At 47.0% G+C, this 16,054-nt stretch overlaps 1 protein-coding gene across 3 annotated transcripts in view; it reads right to left on the bottom strand.

Moving 5' to 3' along the window:
* Positions 1–16,054, bottom strand: part of MYO1E (myosin IE) — a 214,992-nt gene that overhangs the window by 8,340 nt on the left and 190,598 nt on the right. For all 3 annotated transcript variants that reach the window (XM_004010559.5, XM_060417853.1, XM_042252380.2), the window contains 2 exons: positions 14,071–14,163; positions 11,025–11,226 (listed from right to left, as the gene is read on the bottom strand). In XM_004010559.5, the coding sequence (XP_004010608.1) occupies positions 11,025–11,226; positions 14,071–14,163 (295 nt within the window). The remainder of the gene's footprint in view (positions 1–11,024; positions 11,227–14,070; positions 14,164–16,054) is intronic.

The following is a 16,054-nucleotide window of genomic DNA, read 5'->3' as shown; positions in this document are numbered from 1 at the left end:
AAAAATACTACTAGAATAAAAAGATTCAGAAAGACTATAGAACACAAGATCAATATACAAAAATCAGCTATATTTCTAGGAACTAGCAATGAGCAATCTAGAAAAGGAACTGAGAGGACAATTTCAGTTACAATACACAAACAGAATATTACTTAGGAATAAATTTAACAAAAGAAGGATGATTCTATTTACATGAAATGTCCAGAAAAAACTAACCTATTCTGACAGAAAGTAGATTAGTGGTTGCTGAGGGCTAGGGGAGGGAGGGATGACGGCTAAGGAGAAGAAGGTTTCCCTCTGGGATAACGCAAATCTTCCTAAATTAGATTATGATGATGGTTGTATACCCCTGACTATACTAAAAGCTGGTGAACTGTATTTTGAATGGGTTGATGTTATGGTATGTAAATTATATCTCAAGAAAGCTGACTCAAAAGTAAAAAAGTAAGGGGCTTCCCTGGTGGTCCAGTGGTTAAGGATCTGCCTTGCAATGCAGGGGACACGGGTTTGATTCCTGTTCGGAGAAGATCCCACATGCTGCTGGGCAGCTAAGCCAGAGTGCCACAGCCACTGAGCCTGTGCTCCATAATTCCTGAAGCCCTCATGCCCTAGAGCCGGTGCTCCACAACAAGTGAAGCCACTGCAACGAGAAGCCTGTGCATGGCAACTAGAGAGTAGCCCCTGCTCTCTGCAGCTAGAGAAAGCCGGCACAGCAGCAAAGACCCCACACAGCCATACACAGATATTTCTTTCAAAGATACTTGCACAAAAAATATTTTTAAAATAAGTAAATTGCATGGGCCCCCCGGGCTCTGCAGTGCACTCTTGATACCCAGAGTCAGCTCAGCCAGCTTGTGTACAAGCAGCTGCTGGATGTCCCACCCAGGAACTGGGACACAGTGGAGGAGGGGATGGAAGACCATTTAAACACCTGTGTGAACACAGCCACTGTGTGGTCTTTGATTCCAAGCCATCAGAGCCTACTTCCTCAGAATAAGTCATCAAAGTAAAACCTCAGGGATTACTGAGGCATTGGGTTCCCGTGGACAGTGGACATTGGCCTGATTGTCCCAGGCCCTGGACAACAGCTGTCATGCAGTGTAAGGTCATCTGGTCGTGTATCTCTTGGCTGAATGGGGCTCACAGTGCTCCACAGTTGGGAGGGGGAGATTCCAGAGAGCTCTGAAATGGGGCACTGTTTGCTGGGGAGCAGCAGTATCGACGAGGTGGGCTGTGCTTGATGGGGAAAGGACCTGGGGGTGGAGAACAGCTCGGCATTTTGCATCAGGAAAGGGGCTGTTTAGGCGATCCCAAGATCACCACTGTCTGCCTCTGGAACCAGGAAAGGGGACAACTGTCCAGTCAGGCAGCACCTTCGCCAAGTGAGCCCTCCTCCTCTCCAGTCACTTTTGCCCCATTCTCACATCTAAGCATGTCCTTGCTCTTCTTGTGAGTGTCAGCAGAGGGGGTGTGGTCTGGGAACCCCTGCCTGGAGCTCTGGGAAAGATACCATGCTGGGCATTTTCAAATGTTGCTTCATTTAGCCTCACGACACTCCCATGAGATCACTGACGTGGGTTCCTGGAATTTCCTGCTGGCTTCGTCAGCGAATGGCGTGATGCATACGCGGCAGACTCCCAGAGCTCCAGCCACACTGATTTTTCTGGCCCCATGCTCCCCGGCCCACACAGAGCACTGCTAATTCCTACTCAGCCTTTGGATCTTGTTTCAGCCCCTGCAGCATCCTCTGGTAGCCTGTGTCTGCTCTAAGCAGGGGGTAGGTGCACTGGGGACAGGGGCCTGGGCTACCTGTCTCCCTAGCAGGACAGCAGAGTCCATGGAGGTGTCTGTTCTCACCATAGTCATCCCTGGACCTGGTGTCAGGCCCAGGAAGACTGTGTGGCCTCAATCTGCACGTCCTGCAGGAGTAGTATAAGGGACTGTGGCTTGAATCGGAGTAGGTGCACTGGGTTTGAGGCCCAGTTCCGACACTGGCTGGCACATGACTTGGATCCATCACTTCACATCTTTAGGGATCTGTCTTCATGGGTTAAAAAGAGGGAATTCTGGCAATGGCCCAGGCCCTTTTCCTAATTCTAAGACAGCTTTCCAGAGTGCTTTTAAGATCTCTACTGTCAGACCAACCACAGAACACAGGACACCTGCTCCGATGGGGTGATCACTGGCTCTTTACTAACTGCAGTGCAGACCTGGAAACCATCACACAAATCAGTCAGAACAGCCATTTTCCTGGCTGGCTTGGACTCAACTCAGACTATCTCTTTCCACCACTAGGTGGCGATCCTGTGCAGTCAATAACGAGGAGATGACGGCTCCTTTCTACCAGCTACCAGAAATTGACACCTCTCACAGTCATGAAAAAGGGATTCAGACTTTCTTACCTAGCAAACAAGACCCTTGTGCCCAGTGTGCAGGAACTGGCTTCAACCCAGCCTGTGAGAGCAGGCTGTCACACTTTCAGAAATTATGTGGGTCAGTTGTTAAAGAATCGTTAAAGATGAAATCTGTGGTGTTGAAGACTTGAGAGTCCCTTGGACAGCAAGGAGATCAAACCAGTCCATCCTAAAGGAAATCAACCCTGACTATTCAGTGGAAGGACTGATGCTGAAGCTGAAGCTCCAATACTTTGGCCACTTGGTTCAGAGAGCTGACTCATTGGAAAAGACCCTGATGCTGGGAATGATTGAGGGCATGAGGAGGAAGGGGGCGAAAGAGGATGAGATGGCTGGACTCAATGGACATGAGTTTGAGCAAACTCCAGGAGATAGTGAAGGACATGGAAGCCTGGCGTGCTGCAGTCCATGGGGTTGTGAAGAGTCAGACATGACTGAGTGACTGAACAACAAAGATGAAATAAAAAACATCTCACTGAATAAGTTAAATTAAAAGCAACGGCAACAAATACTCAGAATTTAACCCTCCCTAATTATTTTACCACATTTTACATCTATCCATGCTATTAATGTCTGCTGCCTACATGACGGTGGGAGATTGCATCTCCTCCCAGCTCTGCAACCAGTGGGGGAGTCACCCTGGTAGCTTGAAACGGGCCACACAGAGAGGGGAAACTAACAAATGTTACAGCTCTGTCGGAAAGACTAGAAAAGTCTCTCAGAGCACACCACTGTCCCTCATAGTCACTCACGTTTACTCGTCTGAAAGCACTTAGACTAGTTTTATTTTACAACGAATATGCAGGATTTTATGGGGCTTCCCTGCTGGCTCAGCGGTAAAGGATCTGCCTGCCAATGCAGGAGACCCAAGAGATGCGGGTTCAGTCCCTGGGTTGGGAAGATCCCCTGGAGAAGGAAATGGCAATGCACTCCAGTACTCTTACATGGAGAGTCCTATAGACAGAGGAGCCTGGCGGGCTACAGTCCACAGAGGCTCAAAGAGTTGGACACGACTGAGCGACTAAACCACAACAAGGTAGTTTTTGGTAGTGCTCATATTTTGATATTTGTAGTCCAATTAAACCTCACCTGATTGAAAACTGCGTTACTGGGATAATGGGGGTTGGAGCAAGAATTTCTGAATCAAAACAACAAAGTTATTTTTCCTATTGCCATTTCAATAATAAAGGTTCTCTGTGTGCAGATTTGTATGGAGTTATAAAACTCCACATCACGGAGCAAATCCGGTTGTTTCATTATATGTAACTCTGGCCTAGTGTAAAGTAGCTTTGCTGTTACCATGTGACGCATCATTTCAGTGTAATCTGTATAGTCGACCCTTCACACTCAGGAGTTCTGCATCCCAGATGCAGATACAATCAACTGCAGGTTGAAAATATTTGGGAAAAAAATTCCAGAAAGTTCTGAAAAGCAAAACTTGCATTTGCTGGGCAGGGCAACTATTTCCATAACATTTACATTGTATTCAGTATTACAGGTCACCCAGCGATGACTTAAAGTACGCAGGAGAATGTGCGTAGGTTATATGCAAATACTATGTGCCTGCTCAGTCACTCAGTCGTGTCCAACTCTCTGCAATCCCCTGGACTGTAGACCGCCAGGCTCCTCTGTCCATGGAATTTTCCAGGCAAGAATACCAGAGTGGGTTGCCATTTCCTACTCCAAGGGATCTTCCTGATCCAGGGATCAAATCTGTGACTCCTGAGTCTCTTGCATTGGCAGGTGGATTCTTTACTACTAAGCCACCTGGGAAGTTATACTAAGTATGTTTCTTATGGACCACAGACAACTGAGCAAGGAGATCTAGGCAGCCTGTCGGGCTCCTCTGTCCATGAGATTCTCCAGGCAAGAGTGGGTAGCCATTTCCTTCCCCAGGGAGTCTTCCTGACCCAGGGATCGAACCCGCATCTCCTGCATCGCAGGCAGATTCTTTACCACTGAGCCACCAGGGAAGCCCTTGCAAATACCATGCCATGTTATACAAGTGACTCGAGTATGCATGGATTTTTGTATCTGGTGTGTGTGTGCGTGTGATGGAACTAATCTCTGGTGGATACCAAGGGACTGTACACATTTACCACTTTACTGTGTTTATCCTTCATTAGAAAAAGCAACACATGAAGAAGCTTGGTTACACCTTGCTTTTACATTAGGTCTTTTTCTGAGTAGGGTGTTAGACATCTAATGCAGTCACAGCATAACCCATACCACAAAGTTTCCTGAGTAATCAGGCACATCACACCCAGTTGGCTTTGTGAAAACCTGCCTGTTTCAGTGCCTGGGGAGGCCAAGAGGTGCTAGGCCCTGAGACACCGGATGCTGACCGACCGATGAGCCCTTACAGACAGCTGTCCAACCTCACAGGGGCCAGAAGCCCACAAGAACACAAAACGCCAAGTGACATCAACGACGTAGAGACAGGGACTGTTCACACTCTTCATGGGATATGAGTTGTTATGGTGACTGGAGCAAAGGAGGTTTAACTCGAAAAAGACTGTAGAATAGTATAGCACAAGAAGGAATTTTGGATTTTATTTCTGTTATTGAAACACAGCTAGTATCCACTACAGTATAGCCTCTCAGCTTTGTTCTGCTTTTGGTCTGAGGCCAGAGAGCAGCATGGCTTTACACGTGCAGTGGTCAGAGAAGGGGGAGTGAGACGGATTGTCTCCCTGACTAGTCCCCTTGTCTTGGCTTCCCTAGGTTGCCCCATCACCCCCTCCCCCACCCCATTAAAGCCAGCAATTCCTGAAGCTTAGCCCCTCCGTAGCCTAGAGCTCTATGCAGGCCAGAGGGTTGAGTTCTTGTGGATAAAGCCACTGGGCCAGGGGACACCCACTTTTCAACCTTGGGAGAATATTAATATTTCTCTGTAAGATCAAATCACATGAATAACAGTCATAAGATAAACACAAATAGGACTTTCCTGGTGGTCCAGTGGTAAAGAATCCACCTGCCAATGCAGGGGACACAGGTTCAATCCCTGGTCCAGGGAGATGCCACATGTCTTGGGGCTTCTAAGCCTGTGCGCAGCCACAGCTACTGAGCTCATGCACCCTAGAGCCTGTGCTCTGCGACAAAGGAAGCCACCGCAACGAGAAGCCAGGGCGCCTCAGCTGGAGCGCGCCCACTGCTTACTGCAGCCAGAGAAAGCCTGCACGCAGCAACAGGGACCCAGTGCAGCCAAAAACACAGATAAACTTTCAAGAGGCCTTATATAATCGCCACAGAACTGTGAATGGGCTTTAAATGTCTATTAACTGGCTCTATGAGCCATGGACGGAGGAGCCTGGTGGGCTGCAGTCCATGGGGTCGCTAAGGGTCGGACACGACTGAGCGACTTCACTTTCACGCATTGGAGAAGGAAATGGCAACCCACTCCAGTGTTCTTGCCTGGAGAATCCCAGGGACGGGGGAGCCTGGTGGGATGTAGTCCATGGGGTCGCTAAGGGTCGGACATGACTGAGTGACTTCACTTTTCACTTTCATGCATTGGAGAAGGAAATGGCACCCCACTCCAGTGTTCCTGCCTGGAGAATCCCAGGGACGGGGGAGCCTGGTGGGCTGCAGTCCATGGGGTCGCACAGAGTTGGACACGACTGAAGCGACTCAGCAGCAGCAGCATGATACAGATGAGGACACCAAGGTGTGGGAAGATTAAATGATACATGTGAGGTTGTCGGCTGGTAATTAGTGAGACAATCCGTGTGCCCAGCAGGTGGCATACAGAAGGCACATGGTTCAGTCAATAGTCAACAAGTGACCCAGGACTCACGCCCAGCCTTGGCTACTGTGACCCTGGCTTCCTGCAAATGGCCAGGCTACATTCTGTGAGCTTCCCTGCAGCCCCCATGCCTCTGGGGCACCCGGGTGTGCCTCTGTCACTGTGCCAGTGAGAGCTGGGATTAAGCTTTCAAGCATCACGTCTTTGTTCTGCAGATGTGAAATTTATGTCTCAAAATTCCAAGAAGGAAAATAATGGCATTTTATTTCATTGGCTCTTTAAAATATGCTCTGTTCCAAAAGGTTGAATCTATAAACATTACTGGAAATGTGGGAATGGATGCCAGAAATTCCTAGGCTTCATGTCTGCCTGGGCCAGGATATGGCTGCTGCTCCTGTAGACTATGGGTTAAGAAATATTGCTATTGGACACTTGTTGGAAATTTTAAGCCCCTTGAAAAATATGACTCCATTAGGAGAATCTTGTCAGGAGACACCCAGGCAGCATTTACAGTTTTCGATCGATCTCTCTTTTGTGGCATGGCCAGAAGCCCAACCACTGAGCACTTTCAATATTTTTCTGTTTCTCCACCTTCCAGTTGGATTCATCTCTGGAGTATCTTGAAATTTCCTGACGTGGTCCTCCCCTGAAATGGACCACAGGATTAAAAAGGCCAACAGAAAAAAAAAAATTTCCAGTCTGGGTTTTAATGCTTCCAGTAATGAACTGGAGGTGGGTTATGTACATCTCAGTTACAGGAGGGAGAATATAAGGTACATTGATTGGTAAATCAAGTGTTCCTATGGAGCCAGAGCAGAGCCCCGTGAATGAAATGTTTTTATGATTCTTGTGTTACCTGTCCTCTTTTCCTGAGAATTAGGACAGATTTTGAACCTGAAACAGACTGTTGAAAAGGTATGCTAAGGGACTGTAAGATGATAATTCTTTCTATATCTTAGTTTTCTTGGATAATGATTATGACGATGACAACTAACATGGCGTGGCAAGGGTAAAGAATCCACGTGGGGTGGGAATTTAGCGAAGGTGTCATGCTCTCTCCTAAAGCAAATACCCAAAAACCCAGAACCCAACTGACTGAGCCCAAAACAAACTGATAAAGACTTTCTTGAATTAACTTGAGGTGCTAATTACACCATTTGATTTTATCCACATTACATGATCCAAAAGAAATGACTGCTTATATTAAATATGTCTATAAAGAAAAGTACATTGGGGCTTCCCTGGTGGTCCAGTGACTCCATTCTGTTAATGCAGGGGGCCCAGGTTTGATCCCTGTCAGGGAACTAGATCCTACAAGCTACAATGAAGGTTTGAGGATCCCTCTTGCCACAAGCAAGACCCAGTGCAAATAAATAAAATTTTAAAGTGCACTAGGGGTGGGGGAGGGAGGGAAAGGAAAGATGAACCTAAGAGTTGAAAGTCCAAGGAGACCTAGAGGTAGCCTCCCTTTTATAGGCTGGTAAATCCAAGGGCATCATTTGAGGCAGTGATGTAAACAGGAACTTCCATCTTTGTGGAAAGGAACCAGCTAGGGATCCTACAGTTCCGTTTGCTCAACAACCTCCCACGGGAAACGCAACTCATGTTTTCTTGGCAATGAAGAACTGTTAAATGTAGGTAATCACAAGGGCCCTGAGATGCCTGTCTAAGGTCTGTGGCCACATTAGAAATTATTTTAGCTTTGACTTGATGTGTTTTAGAAAAGAAATACTAAGCAACAGCTCAGCTGTTTGATCAGGGTATGACTTCTTAAGGAAGAATCTGCATCACTGCAGATGTACAAAGAGGAGGCTGGCTGAGATGTTATAGCTATGGGACTCAGTGTGCCTCATGGGAGTTTTATACAGAGGAAAATCTTACTGTCTAGTAGACAGGAGTGAAGGTTCCCTCCTTCCAGCCTCACAGCCACTGCCAAAATAGCATCACGTATGCCTGATCTTTAAGCTTAAAGGTGGCAAAGGTGTGACAAGACTGCAATAGGGAACAGCACAGCTGCGGGCTGGAAGGGAGCAGCCTCGGTTAGGACGCAGTGTTCCTCAGTTGCCTGCATCTTGGCTGGCAGATGCTCCCAGCTGGCTGGTGTGCAAGTCTGCAACTTGCAAAGCAGCCTGGAAAGACGGTGTTGCTTGCCAAAACCAAAGCAAGTAGGAAGCTAGCAGACAGAGTGAAGAGATTTGGTGCATTTTGCTGACTGGTTTTAATCCCCTGCCTACTTTGGGAACTCAAACTGGGCCCAGGAAGGCTTGTTTGATTATTTTAGTTTCATCCATCTGAGTAGTGTAGGTCTGGATTATGGAGTAAGAATCCTGTTGCTGCAATAGCACCCCTCAATTCACCTTTACACAGAAACTTCCCTGTTTTTATCAAAATGGTTTGATAAAAGTGGTTTTCAAAATGTGGTCCCTGGATCAGCAGCATCACCATCAACTCAAAACTTGTTAGAAATGTAAGTTCTTGGGCCCCATCCCAGTACTACTGAATTAGAAATGCCAGAAGTGGGCCAGTAAGTTCTCCAGGTGACTCTGGAGCACATTAAAGTGTGAGAACCACGTCTTTAGACCAAGCCGATTAGGCAAACTATGATCATGAGAACTGGAGGAACAGAGCTTCATATGCAGGAGTGGTGGGAGCAGGGAGAGAGACGTCATAGAAAGTGGCGGCCACTCTCCTGCTGGCCATTTGTATAAAACCAAGGTGCTGGGACTTCCCTGGTGGTCCAGTGGCTAAGACCCCAAGCTACCAATGCAGGGGGCGCAGGTTCAACCCCTGCTCAGGGAACCAGGTCCCATGTGACACAACTAAGACCCTGCATGTCATAATTAAGAGCCAGCACAGCTAAATAAAATTTTTAAACGAAAGTGCTTTCCTCTCTGAAGCCCAAATGAGGGAAGACTTGCCAGGGGAAAAGGAACGTGAGGAGAGAACCTGGTGAGATCTGGGAAAGTTCCTAAGAGTCTGTTGCCTTTGATAAGGCCTCAAGTGAATGGGTGGCTCCCCGCCCAAAGGAAGGAGCTGTTGCTTCTCACCCAGCACTGCTCTAGTTTGTACATGAGTCTCCTGATCACACTCAAAAGTTCTTAATTATTCTACAGACATGGAGAGACTAGACAGTGGAGGTGGGCAAGAGGGAGGGGAAGAGTGGGCTGCAGCAGCCCCATTATGGGGTTCAGCAGAGAGAACTATTCCACCACTGAGGATCGTGTAAGAGATTCTTGCCAAGAGTCAGAGATTCCTTAAAAGCCACTAGTTCACATCAACAGATAAAAAAGCTGTGGTACATATATACAATGGAATGCTACTCAGCCACAGAAAGAACATATTTGCATTGTAGCGAGGTGGATGACCCTAGAGCTTGTTATACAGAGTGAAGTGAGTCAGAAAGAGAAAGACAAACACTGTTTATTAATGCATATATACGGGATCTAGAAAAATGGTACTGACGAACCTATCTGCAGAGCAGGAATAGAGATGCAGATATAGAAAACGGAAAACTTGTGGGCACAGCAGAGGAAGGGGAGAGTGGGATGAACTGGGAGAGCAGGGCTGACATATATACACTCCCATGCGGGGAACAGACAGCTGGCGAGAGGCTGCCGCGTAGGACAGGGAGCAGGGCCTGGTGCTCTGCGGTGACCTAGGGGGGTGGGGTGGGGTGAGGGGGCAGAGGCTCAAGGGGAAGGAGATAAGCGTACACATAGAGCTGATTCACGCTGTGGTACGGCAGAAACCAAGACGACACTGAAGCAATTATCCTCCAATTAAAAACGAATGTGAAAAGTCACTAGTTTGGCCATCATGAGACAAAAACCACTTCATCACCACCATCACCGTCACCACCATCTTCATCATCAGGCTACAGCTGACCGAGCAGCCAGCTACGTGCCTGGAACCATGGTAGATGTTTTATTTAAATTCTCTCTAGTCCTCCCAGCAACCCTGTAAGTTTGGTGGTATTACACCAGTGTACAGATAAGCAGAATGCAGGCTGGAGAAGGTAAGAAGCAGGTCCAATATTAGTTAGCAGGGGCTGAGACAGGATTCTCACCCTTCTCTGGTATATGACACAGTCACTCTATAATACTCCTGTCTGTGGTTTCCATCTGCCCTGTGACTAAATACATGCAGGGACCAGGTGCTCCTTACATCCTAGGGCAGTTCATCTTTAGGCCACTGGAATGCTTTCTTTGTTTATCGGTGCCAAAATCTATTTCCTGGCAGAGTTCACTCCCTTGTCTTGAAGCCAGCCCTAGTTACACGCCAGGTGACTCCACAGGACACAGCCAACTCCTTTTCCCCCACTGATAACTCTATCTGCACAGAGTTCCATGAATCTTTACTTCTTTCAACTAAAAAGCTGGTTTCTGTCCTCCCCTCTTCTGTTCTAGAGAGGCAGACAGGCTCTTATTTTAAAGCCTTGACAGTCTGTATTCATAAACAAACGTCTACACCTCATAGAATGCTGGGATGGTACTCCTTATGTTGCTAATGACTCTTTGAGCCACTGTGTTTATGAACCTTTAGCAGAGACATAAATCAACACCCTTATTATTCCTCAACCATCCCAGAGAGCAAAATAAGTCACAGAGTGATTCAGTCTCGGGGTGGAAGGGAATCCCTTTTCTAGTGTTTCCAGGATAAGGCCTTTGACATCAGCTTGGTTGTACTTTTCAAGATGCCAACCTAGAGCCTCACAGCCCCAGGGCTGGATGCGGCTGGGTGACCACACGTGGGTGCAGAACTCATCTTGAGAATCACACACAGATGAAGCCCCGAGTTCTTGAACCCTGGTATGACTGACGGAGATGGAGGTCACAAGCGTCACTCACAGGAGGTGGCACTCTTACCCGGCAGCACCCTGGTCTGGGACCTTGAGGAAATCCAAGCTCTCCAGCACCTGTGATGCTCGGTCCGAGCCGATGGACTGCTGCTGTGGCAAAGGCGGGCGTGCCATGGATGTGTACAGGCTCTTCTGATTTGACCTTTGGTTTCCAGCAGCATAGGAATATGGCACAAACTGGTTTTTAATGACTCCATTCTGATGCAATCCTAGAAAGAGGAAAACAGAAGAAAACAAAGCTGAAAATTTCTGATCCTGTGTTAAAAGGCTCTTCAAACTTTTCCTCTCTATTAGCCAAGAGCGAGTTACTTAGCTTTGCTAGGCCTCAGTTTCCTCATCTAAGGGCATAACTGCTAATATCATATATTGTGAAGAATAGACCCAAGATGTTGTAAACTCCCTGGCAAATACGTGGAACAGAGCAGACTCTCATGTGTGCTTGTTGAACTTGACATTAGAACTACCAGGTGTTCAGGGTTTCAAAGCCGACGTCAAAGAAAGGTAAGCTTCTGACTAGTTGGAAGGCACATTTTTGGGTCTAAGAAAAATGATGAGGTTATGATTCAAAAGGGCTGGCAGGCAGCTGTTTAAACAGCTGGACATCCATTTTCAAGGAGTCAGTCCTGGGTGTACTCTGTGAGAGCCAGTCATGGGAGACGGAGAGAGGAGTCTACACAGGCAGGGGAAATGTGGCCACTGGTTGGATTAATCTGAACAGAGCAAGCTCTCCTAGTCAAACAACCGTTCCTAGTCAAGATCACATTATCCGGTAAGTGATGGATTACGGTGCTGGGCTCCAAACCGCACACCTTGCCTGAAAGGGGAACTGTTGTTCTGTGTTACATATGCAGAAGGCCTTATCTCTTCTCTCACTGACAGGTTTGGGCAAGAATGAAGGGGAACAAGGCTCCCCAAGGAGCCACAAAACCTTTTCCATACCAATTAAGAGAACAACTCTTTGGTACCAGTGGGATGACACTTAGCTTATAAAGAGGAATTGAGGTTCAGTTTTTGCCTGCCTCTGATAGCTACTTGACCTCGAGCAAGACACTTGATCTTTCAGAACGTCAGCTCAGTTCAGTTCAGTCGCTCAGTCGTGTCTGCCTTTTTGTGACCCCCATGAACCTCAGCATGCCAGGCTTCCCTGTCCATCACCAACTCCCAGAGTCCACCCAAACCCACGTCCATCGAGTCAGTGATGCCATCCAACCATCTCAACCTCTGTCGTCCCCTTCTCCTCCTCAATCCCTCCCAGCATCAGGGTCTTTTCAAATGAGTCAGTCCTTCCCATCAGGTGGCCAAAGTATTGGAGTTTCAGCTTCAGCATCAGTCCTTCCAATGAATATTCAGGACTGATCTCCTTTAGGATGGACTGTCAATTTCTTCATTAAAGAACAAGGAGCTTGGTGAAACCCCACCTGCTGCCCAAGTCACCAAGGACAGCCAAGGGACATCCAGAGTGGGACATATTCTAGGGCCATGACACTCAAAGGGGGTCCCACAGATGGGCTGCTCTGTGCCACCCATGAACCAGCTACCCTTGTAAGTTCAGAAATTAAGAGCCAAAAAAAAAAGAAATTAAGAGCCAGCATTTAGAAATGTTCGGAGCAGTTTCACAGATATATCTCATGTCTGCTGAATCTAATAAGAAATTTTGGCTTGTATTTTGATTGCTTTTAAAATCCTAGTAGTTTTTATTATATCTTACAAAAGTATAGTTTGTGATGGGTTAAAAATTAAGGAAAAAAACAACAACACAAAAAACTAAACCAAAGCTAAAAAAACCCCCTAGCTTTTGATCCTTCACCACAGAAAGTGTAAGTACTGACATAAGGGACTTGGGTCTAATTGCCTCATTTTACTGATGAAGAAACTGTCATGTACAGAGGTTGAGAGCTGTGCTCAAGGTCAGGTAGTTGGTCTGAGGCGACTCTGGCCAGTGTAGTTGAGGCAAATGAACTTTCCAGGTGGTCTGGCCAAGATTTTGCACGGGTGGCTGGCGCATAAGTAGTAACACAATACTACATGGTTCTCTTAGGTTCTTTTGTGCTTGGATTTCCTTCAAGAATAAAGGCAGAGAGGAGGAAAGACAGCCAGGCCAGGCAGGATGGGGACTCCAAGAGAGATGAGAATTGGCTTCTCACTGGTAGGCACCGTTGTCCATACTGAAGCACTCAACTATGTGATTCCAGGGCAGGGGACTAAAGAAATGCTTCTTACTGCTTATTTTGGATGCTGCTACAAATAGATTGCTTTGTCTGGCATGATCTGAGTCAAGCGTGGTCCAGAGATGACCCTTTTAAGACCTATAACACTAAACTTAATAACATCAAGCATTCTGGAGGCAGTTTCTTATTAACAGAATTGTGAGCGATGGAAAAACACTTGTGAATTTGGAGAGCACTCTTCCAATACTAAACAGATTTTAAAGGGCAAAACCTCTTACATTTATTTGGGTTTGGATTTTGACTTGCATGCTATATGTTTATCAGTTAAACAATGAGAACAATCTAACATAAGATCTAAAAATTTTTTGGTATCAATTTTGCAATTCTCTCAGATATTACTTTATTTTTTTGGAGCCAACCTCCTAGATCCTATCTGGCTAAGAATAAAGACTTACTATTTCTTCATTCAGCTGTTAACTAGATGCAAAGTATTGTCAGCTTTTGGCTGGAGCTGGGTAGTGATGGTGGGGTTATACCTGCAAACTCCAGTTTCCATTAAGGCAGCATCCTACATCTTAAAAACTGATGACATTCTGGTTGCTATGGGCAGTGAACTCTTCTTCCTCTTACTGATGTAGGAAGCCTTTCCTAAGGAATTAATACTTCCAGGCAAATCGCTAACTTAGCTACAGTACGGTCTCACAGGTTCATACACAAGTCCTGTGAATTTTAGGGTCACAGGTAGGGCCATCATGTTGGGAGGAGGACATCTGACACTGAGACGGCTCACGGCTGGCTAATATGTTGGCATCTGTTGGCTAATGCATTTCTTCCTCAATGCATTTTACACATCTGGGTCTCGCCTACAGCGCATGCTAGGCTTACCTGGTGGCAGAGGGGCAGCTCTCATCGGGTAGTTGGCATTGTGAGTCCTGCTGGAATAATCTCTGCTTTGAATTGTATTCCTTCGGGTAGGACCTGAAATAAGCCAGCAAGATAAGGTCCAGATCAGTGCTACAGGCTGGTTTTTATGGCTCCTGATGGATTTTTGCTGGTGGAAAACTTTTGAGAAGTCTGGAAGGCAGGTCTCTGTGGGATCTATAGGAGACTGGTTGCAGGGTCGACAGGCTCTGTGAGGGGCATGTTGTCCTGGCAGCAGCTGGATGGGAGGGGCCGGAGGATTCGCTGACCGAGGGAGAGATTTGGAATGTCAGAGACAATGGCTTTACAAAGAATTGTTAATAAGCATACAAAGGGGTTTCTATCGTTGTTGACTTTGCGAAGAGACAGATGGGTCAAATGAGTGTTTGCACTCATGTTCTGCCCAGAGAGCACAGAAGCTGAGGCTGTGTTAGCTGCATACCACGGTCCCTGGAGTGGACACCGCAGCTCCCCCACCTCTGCTGTCATCCAGAGCCTTCCTCACCAGAGTTTGTGCTCTACAGTCTTTGAAGGAAACACAGAGATGCTGAAGGGGAGAAGCAGACTGGCACCCTCGACATGATGCACAAGCATCAGAAAATAAGCAGCGCTAAATGGAGCCCTGTGGGGCCAGAATGAGGCCCGGGGAGGCGGGGTGACTGCGGCCCAGACGAGACCTCTGCAGAGGCGATGTGTTGGAAAGAACTACAGTCAATAAGGTCTCGAGTGGGACATGAAGGAGAGTGCGATTAAGCCAGCTGGAACAGGGCCGCAGAGGAAATTCCTAGTAAAGAGGAGAGCAGGAAGTGGCAAGGTATGAACAGCACAACGCAGAGGAGCCGGGTATCAGGTCCTGGGGTGAGGGGAGGAGGCCAGGTGTGGGGGCCCCCCTTCCTGCCCTCCCTGTCTCATGGAGATACGCTCAAACACCGTATTACACAGTGGCTCACTTCGAGGCCCACTGAGCAGCGCTCTCACTCATCCTCTGGTTATCCACAGCGCTCCTTGGCCCGGCCCTGTGCCCTGGGGTCTAAGCCAGTGACTGCTAGGCTTTTGCACTCGAGTCGGGTTTGGCCGTGTGGGAGGTGCTGGCAGGAGGCCGGAGTGCCGGAGGGGACAGGAGTTGGGATACTTTTTTTTTTTCAAATTTAAGTATTTAATTTACATTATTGTGTTAGTTTCTGATGTACAGCAAAGTGATTCTGAGACACGTGCTTTTTTAGATTTCTGGGGTCTCCTCCACATCCTACATCCTTAGGATAATAGTAGCATCTTGGATTTCTCTGCCCGAGCCCCAACCCTGTTCCCTTCATCCTGCCCACATCTCTGTAAAGAGTCCTTTTATGTAAGCGTCTTCAAAAATCCCACCTAAATGTGCTGTCTTCTGCAAGTACTCACTGCTACTCAGACATACACCATTTTCTGAGTGGCTACTTTTCTGTGCTGTACTAGTGAGTTACACAGTGCCTGCCAGCGTGCACTGTAGACAGAAGCCACGAAGGCCCGTTTTATACTTGGCATACTCTTCATTGGGTATACATGTGGACTGTATTCTGTAAGGGTGGCATCTAAAAAAAAAGAATCATAGGCCAGGAAAAGGAGTCGAACTACAGAGTGTGAGTAAGTGCGTGTGTGTCTCCTAATGAAACAATTTAAAGTGAAGGAGGGAGATATTAAACGTGATGCACTGTAACGGAGTGAACCCTTGTAAGGAGTTGGTAAGTGTTGTCAATTTCTTTAACACTGACACAGAGGATGAAGTTTGTATTGTTGACAAGACTGGACTGGAAAAGGCTGGGAAATGTAAAGCTGACAAATAGATTTGTTTTAAACATAATTAATACTGTAATGCCAGGAATACTACACATAACTACTAAATGATTCAGAAAAGTTTAACCTGCCCATTTGCCTTGACGTTGGTTTAGTCTGAAACGTTTCAATCAGAAGA

Source organism: Ovis aries, chromosome 7 (genome assembly GCF_016772045.2).
Source record: "Ovis aries strain OAR_USU_Benz2616 breed Rambouillet chromosome 7, ARS-UI_Ramb_v3.0, whole genome shotgun sequence".
Classification (NCBI taxonomy): domain Eukaryota; kingdom Metazoa; phylum Chordata; class Mammalia; order Artiodactyla; family Bovidae; genus Ovis; species Ovis aries.
The sequence above is the reverse complement of the archived record's forward strand: the minus strand, read 5'-3'. Positions and strand labels throughout refer to the sequence as shown.